Source organism: Equus przewalskii, chromosome 4 (assembly GCF_037783145.1).
Source record: "Equus przewalskii isolate Varuska chromosome 4, EquPr2, whole genome shotgun sequence".
NCBI lineage: Eukaryota > Metazoa > Chordata > Mammalia > Perissodactyla > Equidae > Equus > Equus przewalskii.
The window spans coordinates 102,694,196-102,707,467 of NC_091834.1; the positions used below are offsets into that span (position 1 = coordinate 102,694,196).

General features: G+C 42.5%; 1 protein-coding gene across 1 annotated transcript in view; it reads left to right on the top strand.

Moving 5' to 3' along the window:
* The first annotated feature begins 1,801 nt into the window (after positions 1-1,801).
* GALNTL5 (polypeptide N-acetylgalactosaminyltransferase like 5) overlaps positions 1,802-13,272 on the top strand; it is a 65,101-nt gene continuing 53,630 nt past the window's right edge. The window contains exons 1-3 of the mRNA XM_008523590.2: positions 1,802-2,330; positions 3,098-3,213; positions 11,423-11,722. Of these exons, the coding sequence (XP_008521812.2) occupies positions 11,461-11,722 (262 nt within the window). The 5' untranslated portion in view covers positions 1,802-2,330; positions 3,098-3,213; positions 11,423-11,460. The remainder of the gene's footprint in view (positions 2,331-3,097; positions 3,214-11,422; positions 11,723-13,272) is intronic.

Consider the following 13,272-nt stretch of genomic DNA (forward strand, 5'->3'; position numbering starts at 1 on the left):
GTGTCCTTTGATGAACAGAAGTTTTTAATTTTGATGTAATCCAATTTGTTTGTTTTTTCTTTTGTTGCCTGTACTTTGGTGTCATATTCATGAAATCATTGCCAAATCCAATGTCATGAGGCTTTCCCCCCATTCTCTTCTAAGAGTTTTTACAGTTTTACCTCTTAACATTTAGGTCTTTGATTCATTCTGAGTGGAAACAACCCAAGTGTTCATTAACAGATGAATGGCTAAACAAAGTGTGATATTTTCCTACAATAGATTATTATTTGGGCATAAAAACAAATGAAGCACTGATACATGCTACCCCATGGGTGAACCTTGAAAACCTTGTGCTAAGTGAAAGAAGCCAGACACAAAGACCACATATTGTGTGATTCTGTTTGTATGAGATGTCCTGAATAGGTAAATCCGTAGAGATAGAAAGTAGATTAGCGGTTGATGGAGGCAGAGGAGAAGAGGAAATGAGAGTGACTGCCAGGCGTTATGGGGTTTCTTTTAAGCTGATGAAAATATTCTGAAATTAGATAGTAGTGATGGTTGCACAACTTTGTGAATATACTAAAAAACACTGAACTGTATACGTTAAAAGCGTGAATTTTATGTTACATGAATTATTTCTTAATTAAAATTAAATAAAAATAGAATAAAATTCTATTGTCTGAATAAAGTCCTACGTGCACCTTTCTCAGAAATGTTTGACTTTATTACAACAAACCAACCACATAATACTTGCAAATCTCCCATGATAATCTGTCCAAATATTGTGCTTTCTCTTAATTTTTTCTTTTTTTTTTTTTGGTGAGGAAGATTGGCTCTAAGCTAACATCTGTTGCCAATCTTCCTCTTTTTCCCTCAGGAAGATTATCCCTGAGCTAACATCTGTGCCAATCTTTCTCTACTTTATATGTGGGAAACCACCACAGCATGGCTTGATGAGCTGTATATAGGTCTGTGCCTGGGATCTGAACCCACAAACCCCGGGCCACCAAAGCAGAGTGAGCAAATTTCACTACATCACCGGGCCAGGCCCTCCTAAATTTTTTGAGTATATAACATACATACAATGAAGAGCACAAACCTTCAGTAAACAGCCCAATGAATGTTTGTGTATGTAGGCTCTGGGAAACCTTCACCCAGATCAAGAGGATATAGAACATTCCGGCACTGTGAAAGGCTCTTTCTTGGCCTCTCAGTAACAAGCACTCCATATGCACCTCCACCCTGAACAGTGGTTACCGTATTGTCACTCTAGATTAGTTTTGCCTCTTCTTGAGCTTCAGAGAAACAGGATTATAAACTCCCGTCTCTGGCTTCCAGCCCTCCGTGCCACATCTGTGAGATTCACTGTGGTGTTGCACGTGGCTGTAGCTCAGTCGTTTCATTGCTGTTTTGCGTTCTATTATATGAATAACCACAGTTTATCCATTCTACTATTGATGACATTTGGGTGTTTGCAGTTGGAGGCCGTTACAAATAAAGCTTACTTCTCAATAGTAATATTATTATAAAAGGACAAAGAAGGTTCTTCCCTTTGAGCCTGTCCAAAGGAGATTCGAACTTATGCTTGGAGGTCATTGTTGCCCGTTGTTTCTGCCCCAGGAGAGGCATCAAAAGGCCCCAACTCACCCCCTGCCTCTCATATGCTTTGAAGCAGATGTCTGGTCCCAAGCAAAACACTGAGTCAGCCTCCTCAGCCGGGGGAGGGTCAAGTCTGCTCAGACATGTTAAGAGAGAAGAAATTTCGCAAGCATTTGGCTCAGCTCATGTACTAATACTAAATGCTGAGTAACATAGAGTAGAAAATTAAAAGGCAGCCAAATAACCCTTTGGCTCACCAGTAAGTCTCTTGAGGTATTCTGAAAGCTTCTTTTTCTTAAGTTTATTTCAAACCAGCTAAAACCGAGGCCTGGCTAGAAGGCTAGGATTTTGACTTGCCCGATACAAGGCTTTTCCTCCTTCCTCAGCTGAGGAGCGAGGATTCTAAGACTTTTTTGAAGGACCCTTTGAGACCTGGAAGTCCTGGCTGCCACCTGCTGATTGCAGCTTCCAGGCAGGGGCCTCTGGGGGCTGGGGACGCCCTGTGTGATGTCACAGGGCTCTGTGAGGCGGCTCCGTGAGTGCTGCCTTTTGAGCACGACCATGCATGCAGGGCAGCCCAGTACAATCAAGTCTTTGCTCAAAATCCAGGCACCGTAAAGTCAGCCATTCAGAAAAAATCCGTTTTTCAGATCATTCCGCACAGACTCCTGCCTATTTTCTCCTCGGACTCAGCCTGCAAAATACATCGATGACAAAGCAGTGGACGCAATCGTCTCAGTGGTAGGCGGGTGAGCTTGTTGGGCTGAAAAGCGGGACAGAGATGTTGGGGGCTCCTTCCACCGAGGATCAATGGAAGAGGCGCATTAGATCACTGAATCTTGAATGTGAGGCTGGCTCTGGGGATTAAGATTAAGAAGACCTGCTTTTCTAAAAGGGGTTACAGCTATCAGGCTGGACGGTGCCACCCTAGGGGTAGACTGGGTATTGTAGTGGCTTTAGTTCTTGAAGTTAAGACCAATTTTCATTATATACCCCTTTATATTACATACCCATTATATACCCTTCTTAAGATTTATATCAAGTGAATATATTACTTATTCAAAAACACTAAATAGAAAAAAGCCCTGTGTGGTATCATAGATCTTATGTGAAAATCATAGATCTTATATGGAAATCCATATTAAGATTGTCCCAGGAAAGCAAGAGATGAGAGATACTGATTATTTCTAGAAAAATCAGTTATGACATTATCTAAAGCATGGGTATGTTTTCCTGACTCTAAAAACTCTCATTTTGAAACAAACTTGTGGCTGTCCATCCAGATTTAGTTCAGGGTCTTGGTTTTCAGAGTGTGCATGTATGCGTGTGCGCATGCGTGTTGGCAATTATTAGCAGCATCCTTTTCTTCTTTCCTGGATTCTTTTAATTAACTCTTGGGGTTTTTTAGTGCTTCTAAATTTTTATTTGCTATAAGTACAATTTCGCAAGTACAAGTAAATCATCCTTGAAATACGTTTTAAAGATTAATTTAAAGATTAATTCTGTATTTTTCTAGCACGTGAATTCAACATATTTTAGTGGAGAAAATAATTGAACGCGATTTCCTTCTGAGGGTCCAGAGTTGAAAGTCGCAGCCCTCCTTAGATCTGTCTCCTCAAGATCTATCCCCTGGTAGGAGAGGTTTTCTGCGTTTTGTGGGAGTGTGGGCGTGGGTATGGGGCGTGGAGGAGGAGGACGTGCATATTCCAGAGAACAAGGGAAGCTCTTCTTTAAGGAAATGTAATATGGGGGCGGGCCCCATGACTGAGTGGTTAAGTTCACGAGATCCGCTTCCAAGGCCCGGGGTTTCACTGGTTTGGATCCTGGGCGTGGACATGGCACCGCTGGTCAGGCCATGCTGAGGCGGCGTCCCACATGCCACAACTAGAAGGACCTACAACCAGAATATACAACTATGTACCAGGGGCTTTGGGGAGAAGAAGAAGGAAAAAAAAAAGATTCGCAACAGATGTTAGTTCAGGTGCCAATTTAAAAAAAAAAAAAAGGAAAGGAAAGAAAACGTAATATAAGGAACTTGGGTTAGTGAAATAATAAAATTGGGAAGGGGGTATTTTCATAAGTATTTACATCTAAAGGGAATTTTCCCGTAAATTTTCTTAATATAGTAGAATCCTTCTAGAGAGTATGGATTTATTTTCTTTTTCAGTAATAATCCTATCATACAAAGTCCTGTGTATATTTTATAAATTAAATTTGGTTGCCTCCCTTCACCTATTTTCTCCTTTAACTGGTTTCTAATTGCTTCTGGTTTTTGGAGAAAGTTAAAACAGAAGTTTCTCAAAATGTAGACATTTAATAGGAAGATGCGGTGGTAATGTAAGTTTAAACAGCTTCATTCTCTTTTCAGCTTTTAGTTCACCCGTTTCCCCTAGTTAGAAGTTATCTTCCTTATACATTTGATGCTTTTTCTTTGCATAATCAAAGGTCTTATTTCTAAAGTGTTATTCATGCAGTCAATGAGCCTTTACCGTGCAGTCAGGATCTTGGTCAGGGTATTAAATGCTGTGTCCCGGTAGAGTGCCCCTATATTCATAAACTCTGCCTAATTAAACTTTCTATCCTACCCCCTCCTTGGATCCAGAATTCTCAGGACTCAGCCCGTGCACAGCCCCTGACTCCAGCTGGGTGGTGAGGCCTGCTTCTACAGTGCCTTGAGGAGCACCCTCTTTCCTCCCTGAGCAGGCTGTGCTGTAACCTGACCCTAGGCGTGATCTGGCGGCCAGGAGGGGTCTTGTGGACGATGCTGAAGGAGGGCGTGTGTTGCCTTGCACAGGCAGAGGCGTCTGGATCCTCCTCAAGCAGAGGAGGAGAGCTAGCCTTTAACAGGGAGAAGTGGGCCATTTCTGTGGGCCCAGAGGGTCCCCATGGATCTAGGGTTTCCGATGTGCCTCCACCCACACATCCGCATCCTGAGTCTCAGTCTCTCTCCTTCGCTGGATGGAAGACTGGCCAGGGTTGAGAAGTCAACCCTCCGTGGAGCTCATCTGCCCTTATACCAAGCCCTGTGCGTGATTCCCGGCCTGCCCCACCATTTGGCTGTAGGAGATGAGAGTCTCTATATGCTGCTAAAGAGGCCCACTTACCATGACTTTTTGCCTTAAATTGGGGACTAATCACCCTCAGCCTTTCATTGCCTTTCTTAGCATCCAACAAGAGCCATCTGATTCCCTGGTATTTATAATGACTACCCCCTGCCCTCATCTCTCAAAGATGCCAACCAGAACATTCCTTACCACCAATGTTCCATCCCAGTTCACCACCAGTGAAGTTTTAACAAGTACACTGCCTCAGCATGCCAGGGGCTATCAGAACGCTGCCTTTCCACCAGCAATGGGGTCCTCGGGGCCAGCCACCGTGGGGTGACCCAGCAGCCCCCAAATCCCATTTTAGAGCCTGTTTCCCAGGACCACCCCCACTACCAACTGTGGTGGGTCAAGTTCTCCAGGAAACAGACTCTGAGACTGAGATTTTCAGGCAGGCACTTTAGTGGCGACGGTTTGGGGACAACACCTGCAAGTGAGGGAAACTGGATCAAGCAAAGGAAGAGAGGGGCACTGTGAGTGGTTGCAAGAGGGGCCTCTGCCAATCCCCTGGGTGGCTCTGGGCCTGATGGATCTTCAGAGTCGCCCCACATTGAGACAAGGGGGTTGGACCCATCAACCACTCAGAGTAGGAGTTCCCTCAGGGAGGGGGAGCCTTGGGCAAAGCAGCTTGCTTCCACCAAAGGTAATTCTGGGGAAGGGACTCAGCTGCCAATACTCCTGGCAGTAGGGGGAATAGGGGTCCCAGCCCTGAGGGGTGACCTGGTGGCATCACACAGCACCATGCTGAAGACATTGTATCCAGGTCTCTTCGAGGGGCAAGGGGCTGTTTTGGTGGTTTGATACCATGGAATTCGTCTGGGTGCTGGGTTTTGTCAGCAGTACGGGTTTCCTACATGAACAAGAACAGTAAGAGCTGGAATGCGTATACAAACTTGTTCCTAGGGAAGGCCTAAGGTCAAAATCGTAGAAGCCAGAGTCAGAGAAAGGATAAAAATGGGAGACAGTCCTCAATGTTCAAACGCCAGGAAGACACTAGAAAGAATCGGGGCTTGAGAAGGAGGAAGACCCAGAGCAGAAGGGCCTAGACTGAGGGTGAAGCTGGACAGCTTGAGGCACATTTCATTGATTACATTTTCCACACACTGGGGTTGTCATGGGACTTAGAGGGACCGGGACGGGAGAGACATATAGCCGCTCTGTTCCTGTGTTTACCGGTACTGATGCTATTGGATAGGCACAGCTTATGTTCCTTTCTAATCTTTGTTTTAAAAATGTTTGTCATAGTAATGCATACGTATAAAAAAATAAAAACAAAATCTTCAAAAGAAAGTCAGCAACCTCCTGCCCAATTCCTGCCTTAACCCCCAGTTCAACTCTCTAAAAGTGTTACCCCCCAGGGTGGGGGTTGGGGTGTCATCTGCCCACTTCAAGACCTGCCAATAGTCAGGAGGCAAGGGGGTCAGGAGAGGAAGGGTTTCTTTCTTACAGCTTGCTAGCAGGAGGGAAGAGGCCGACTCATGTCCGAAAGAACCATCTTACAGAACAAAGACTACAGGCCAGTGATGTACGGGGCTGGTTTCCAGGTCGGGGAGGCGCCTGGTCTCCGGGTGAGGCAGACATCTGGTCTTAGTTCCTGATAGTCCTTTTGTTTTATTGGATATGCATCAGAGACCAGAACAGACCGGAACCGTGATCTTTCAGTAGTCATTGATGATGGCTATCAGCATAGGCTCTCTGCCTGGGGGGTCATCACATTCCTAGAGAACTCAAAAAAATAAAGTTATCATCTTATTGCAGCTGGGAGGGGCCAGAAAATCTACAGAGCGTGGCTGGGCTAGTTAATCAGGGGTCATTTAAAGTGACAATATGGTTTCTTTTCTACAATATGGCTTCCCTTATGTCAACCGTGTGTTGAGCTGGTATCAAAAGCAATGACTTTCGACTCCTTAATCTCTTTCTTGTGACAATTACCTTCACATTTTAAATCATATTCTTAGACTTCTATTTCTTGGTTTATTTTATACATAAACTTCATTTTTCTTACATGACTTCCATGTTTTTTTAGCTTATTTTCCCAATGAATCTATGTGATTTTTTGGTTAATACAGCAATCAGTGTTTAGATGTTTATCACTCTACAAATATCGCTCCTTAATTTTTACCATCAGGTGTGCTGTCTGCCTACACTTCTCCATCCCAAATAATCCATCAGAGCTGATTTTTTTTTACCAATCTCTTTTTTGGGATGGGGGTGGAACCCCCACAGCTCAGCACCAGCCTCTGTTCGGGTCTCAGCTGGTTGCTGTCTAGGCCACTGCACAGACATCCTTGGAGACTTCTCTGCCTCTCTTGGGTTGGAGCCACCATTCAGGCTCCATGTTTGCTTTCTCTACTCTTTGTTTCATTGGTATTTACAATCCACTCGCAGTTTCCCAAAAAAGCATACTTGGGGTGTAACTTTTGAGTCCTTTACAGATCTGAAAATATCTTTATTCCAATCTCAAGCTTGATTAAATTTTGACTAGGTAAAGAATTCTAGGTGGAAAAGCATTTAGCTTAGAATTTTGAAGCCATTTCTCCATAGTATCTCAGAATCCAGTGTTGCTGTTGAGAAATTTGAGATCATTCTGATCCTTTTCATACACGTCAGCTGTTTTCCTGCCTCTGGGAGCTTTTAGGATCTTTTTACATTCATTGTATTGGGTATTCTGTGGGCCCTTTTAGTTCTAGGGAAAATGTATTAGTTATTTGATCATTTCCTCTCCTCCATTTTTCTCTGATTACTTTTTGGAACTCTTTTTGCTAGTTGGATGTTATACCTCCTAGATGAAATATCTTATCTAATGAGGATTACTTTGGGCTGGTTACTTTTAAAAACTGCAGACAGGAAGGAGGTTCTGAGGAGTGGAATTTGCTTGCCCTTTGATGAGAGACATTTGCATTTGTGAAGGAAGCCTCCATCTGTGGGGGTGTCTCTCTCTCTGCACCAGGAGGAAGTGGGGATGACCTTATTTCTAGAAACTCTTAATGGGGATGGCAAGGACTTATGTCTTGTTTACTGTGCTTGTCTGGTAACCTCATGTAGCTGACTCCCCCCACCACCAACATCCTCCAGGAAGCATAGAACATCCTGACTTAATCCAGTCTGATTCTTATCTAAAGTTATAGGACCACCCAATAACCAGACCCCACGTGCACTGATACCATTTTAATGACTTTTTTTTGCATATTCTTTCCTTTGTCTTATAAGGCGATAACTCACATACCTATGCCTTAAATTTAGCCCTACCCTCAACCCACGTTTGCAGCAGCTCTTTACTGCCCATGGGTCCTGTCCCCATGCTATTCCATACTATTCTCTGAATAAAAGAGCACTACTGCCAGACCTTGAGAGTCCAAGAAATCTTTCTTTCAACTCTTCAGCTCACCGACCCCACATCATTATCTTTCCTTTTTTTCTTGTTTTCCCTCTCTCTGTCATTTTGTTGTGCACTCTAGAATATTCCTTTCCCACTATTTTCCAATCTTAAAATGATTTTTTCAATTTTAGCTATCATGGTTTAAATTTCAACAGCCTCTTTTGTTCTTTAATTGTTCCTTTTCCTTAGCCTTCTCTGGTTTTATGAATGTAATATCTTCTTAGCTGTCTCTGAGCAATCAAAATCAGTGTTTTGATTTTTTGAAAGCTCTCATTTGTTTCTTCCCCTTTTCTGGTTCGATTTATGTTTTCCTCCTTTCTGGAGACTTTCCTCAAATGCCTTGGTCAATCCTTGGCATCTGTATTAGTTTTCTGGGGCTGCGACAATAAAATACCATAGACTGGGGGGGCTTAAACAACAGAAATTTATTTTCTCACACTTCTGGAGGCGTGGGAGTCCAAGATCAAGGTGTCGGCAGGGTCGGTTTCTTTGGAGACCTGGCAGATGGTCTTCTCTCTGTGTCTTCATACGGTCTTCTTTCTGTGTCTGTGTCCTGATCTTCTCTTCTTATAAGGACACCAGTCAATTGGATTAGGGCCCCACCCATATGATCTCATTTAAACTTAATTACCTCTTTAAAGACGCTCTCTCCAAATACGGTCACTGGGAGTTAGTGCTTCAACATAGGATTTTGGGGGGACACAATTCAGTCCATAACAGCATTCCCTTCCAATTGAAAAGTGAGACACTAACCCGCTGACTAGAATCTCTGGTGTTTGTCTGGCACTGGCCATAGGTGCGCTGCTTTCAAGGTGACATGTGAGGCATCAGCTGCTCTCTTGGGCACTCCTACATTTCAGTACAGTGGAGGTCTTTCCTCCAGGGCCTATCTTCTCATCATAAAATAATTCTTCCTTCTCCCACCTCGGGTATAGCAACCTGGCTGCCAGGATCCCGGGCGTGAGGCAGGAAAGAGGATTGAGTGATCCAATTCTTTCCTATCCAAGTGACCCCCTTGACTGCAGCCCTAAGATTCCCTCCATAGGACCTGAGCCTCTACAGTCCCATTTCTCCAGTGAGGAAATTGCCAGGCTCCCGTCTTGACTTTTCTGTGCAGGGAGGGGTGAAGAGAGCTGACAGTTCTATGCATACACTTGTCCTTTCCCAAAGCCTCCGCATGCGTCACCTGATACACCTGTGTCTCAAGCTCCGAGCTGCTCTGGGGTCTGCTAGGCTCATCTCCACTTCAGACTCCTCTCTCTGCACACTTGGAGGTGTGCTGTCCTCTGTCTTTCCAAATCGTTATCACACGTCCCGTAGCTGCCTGTCTTCCAAATCTGTGTTGAAATCTCCTGTGCATTGATGTTCCCTCGACCACTCTTTTCCCAGGAGAGTTTTCAGCTTTATTTTTATTTACATTTGCGTCAAGAGGAGAGGAAGAGACACATGTATTCACTCTATCATCTTTGAAGGAAGCCTCTCAAGACTTTCTTTTCCTTCTTTTTTGATAAATTATGAAATATTTCAAACATAAGGGAAATACAGAGGAAAATATCATGAACACTTTGTACACATGATCAAGCTTTATCAAACCTCATGATGTTGCCACATTTGCTTCAGAGCTTTTTAAAAAATAAGCATTGAGGACATAGTAGGAGCTCTTTGTTCTCCTCCCCAAAGCCCTCCGTCATGGAGGTCGTCACTATCCAAAATTGGTGTAGACTATTCGCATGCATGCCTTTTCCCCCAACGTTTGCTGTATACGGGTATATCCGTAAACAATCGCACTCCTTTTCTTGTTTTCCAAATGTATATAGGTAGCATCATACCCTACTTGTTTTTTGTGCAACATTATGTTTTTTTAGATTTTACAGAATTAATACATGTAGCTCCAGTTGATTCATTTCCAGTGTTGAGTGAGTAGCCTCACTTTATCAATTCTCCTGTTGAGGGAAACTTAGGTTGTTACATAGTTTCTATTATAAACAGTATTTCAATAAACATTCTTGCACATATCTCCTGATGCGTATGAAGGTCTCTTCAGGGTATTCTTAGGGATGGAATTTCTTCAGCACACACAGTCCCCGAGTTACGATAGTTCAACTTAAGATTTTTCAACTTTATGATGCTTTGAAAGCAGTAAGTAGTCAGTAGAGACCGTACTTTGAATTTTGAATTTTGATCTTTCCCTGGGTGGGTGGTATATGATACAATCCTCTCTCGTGATGCTGGGCTGGGCAGCAGCCACAGCTCCCAGTCAGCCCCACAATCATGAGGGCAAACAACCACTACACTTACAACCATGCTGGACCCATCAACCACTCTGTTTTCACTTTCAGGACAGTATTCAATAAATTACATGAGTCATTCAACACTTTATTAGAAAACAGGCTTTGTGTTAGATGATTTTGGCCAACTGTGGGCTAATGTAAGCATTCTGAGCACATTTAAGATAGGCTAGACTAAGCTAAGATGTTCAGGTTAGGTGTATTAAATGCATTTTTGACTTGATATTCTCAACTTAGGGTGGGTTTATCGGGACTTACCCCCATCATAAGTCAAGGAAGATCTGTATACCATACTATAAATTTAAATTAACTGGATATTGACAAAATGGTTGTACATTTCACACTCCCATTAGTGGGACCACGGTTCTCATTACCCTCTTTCTTACCGGCATGTGATATTGTATGTTTTTACATTTTTAACAATCTGATTGGTGTTAAATCAGATTTTTGAAATAGAGACCTATACCATCACTCCAAGACGGACTGAACATGTATAAGGGATGGGTAAATCTCCTTTCACATTATTTCCTTTAGCTGTATGCTCAGAAGTAGGGGCCAATGACTTTAAATGATATTGTATGGTTTTTTTTTGTTTGTTTGTTTTGTTTTGTTTTGTTTTTTTAAAGATTTTATTTTTTCCTTTTTCTCCCCAAAGCCCCCCGGTACATAGTTGTGTATTCTTCGTTGTGGGTTCTTCTAGTTGTGGCATGTGGGATGCTGCCTCAGCGTGGTCTGATGAGCAGTGCCATGTCCGCGCCCAGGGTTCGAACCAACGAAACACTGGGCCGCCTGCAGCAGAGCGCGCGAACTTAACCACTCGGCCACGGGGCCAGCCCCGATATTGTATGTTTTATAAGCATGTTGTATGTTTTGATATTAAGCAATCTTATGAATATCAGTTTTGTTTTTGCTAATAGAAAAAAGATACACTTTATCTTCTCAAAGTATATGGTAAGCACTGATATCAAATTATTGTTTTCAAAACACTGAAAATTGAATTTAAGCCAAATAGATGATCTATCAACCATTGAAATATCTAATACAGCTTCTCTTAAATCCTTCTGATTTAGGAAGTTGAAAATGGACCTTCAAAAATGCTAGATTTACAATGAGAAATGTCATAATTCAATGTTTATTCTACGCATCCTTGACATTTGGGATCCGGACAGCTCTGTTATCTATATATTTTCACCGTAACCATGTGAGCAACCAGCAGAGAAAAGTCCAAAAGCCGCCTTCAGTTTGGTCCCTTGAAAAAAAATTGCACCGGGAAATTAACCATGGCCCACAGCAGATGCCAAGACCACCTGTAAGAGTTGAACTGCCTGAGAGAGAGGAAATTGAAGAAGAGAGGCCATTTTTAAAATTAGGTGAGTATTTTTATTTTCTCTGTTAGCCATTTTAAGGGGAAAATATATCATAAATTTAATATTTGGAAGAGTAAGAGAATGTTCTTTTTAGAGAAAATCAATTTTTAAATTATGAAACATTTCATATAGATACAGGCATACCTCGGAGATATTGTGGGTTCAGTTCCAGACTACCACAATAAAGCAAATATTGCAATAAAGTGAGTCACATGAATTTTTTGGTTTCCCAGTACGTATAAAAGTTATGTTTACACTATACTGTAGTCTATTAAGTGTGCAATAGCATTATTTTTTAGCGTTAATTAAAAAATGTGCATACCTTAATCAAAAGATATTTTATTGCTAAGAAATGCTAACCATCGTCTGAGCCTTCAGCAAGTTGTAATCTTTTCGCTGGTGGAGGGTCTTGCCTCCATGTTGATGGCTGCTGACTGATCAGGGTGGTGGCTGCTGAAGGTTGAGGTGGCTGTGGGATTTCTTAAAACAAGACAAGGAAATTTGCTGCATCAATTGACTCTTCCTTTCACGAACAGTTTCTCTGTGGCGTGCGATGCTGTTTGATAGCATCTTACCCACAGTAGAACTTCTTTCAAAATTGGAGTCAGTCCTCTCAAACCCTGCCGCTGCTTTATCAACTAGGTTCATGTCCCATTCTAATCCTGTGTTGTTATTTCAACAACCTTCACAGCATCTTCACCAGGAGGAGATTCCATCTTAAGAAATCGCTTCCTTTGCTCACCCATGAGAGGCAACTCCTCATCTGTTAAAAGTTTTATCATGAGACTGCAGCAGTTCAAGCTCCACTTCTAATTCTAGTTCTCTTGCTGTTCCCACCACATCTGCAGTTACCTCCCCCACTGAAGCCTTGTATCCCTCAACGTTATCCATGAAGGTCGGAATCAATTTCTTCCAAACTCCTGTTAATGTTGATATCTTGACCTCTTTCCACGAGTTATGAATGTTCTTAAAGGCATCTAAAATGGCAAACCCTTTCCAGCTTTTCAATTTGCTGCAAAGATCCATCAGAGGAATCGCTGTCAATGGCGATATCAATTTCCTATAGAAAATGTTAGAAAATGTATTTCTTAAGTGATAAGACTTGAAAGTCAAAATTACTCCTCGATCCATGGTCTGCAGAATGGATGTTGTGTTAACAGGCATGAAACAACATTTATCACGTTAAGGTCTTGAGAGACCAGGTACATTGTGAATGAGCAGTAATATTTTGAAAGGAATCCTTTTCTGAGCACTAGATCTCAACAATGGGCTTAAAATATTCAGTAAACCATATTCTAAAGAGATGTACCATCATCCAGGCTTTGTTGTTCTGTTTATAGAGCACCGGCAGAGTAGATTCAGTATAATTCTTAAGGGCCCTAGGTTTTTCGGAATTGTAAATGAACATTGGCTTCAACTCTAAGTCACCAGCTGCATTAGCCCCTAACAAGAGAGTCAGCTTGTCCTTTGAAGCCAGGCATTGACTTCTCCTCTCCAGCTGTGAAAGTCCTAGCTGGATCTTCCTCCAATATAAGGCTGTTGCAGCTGCATCG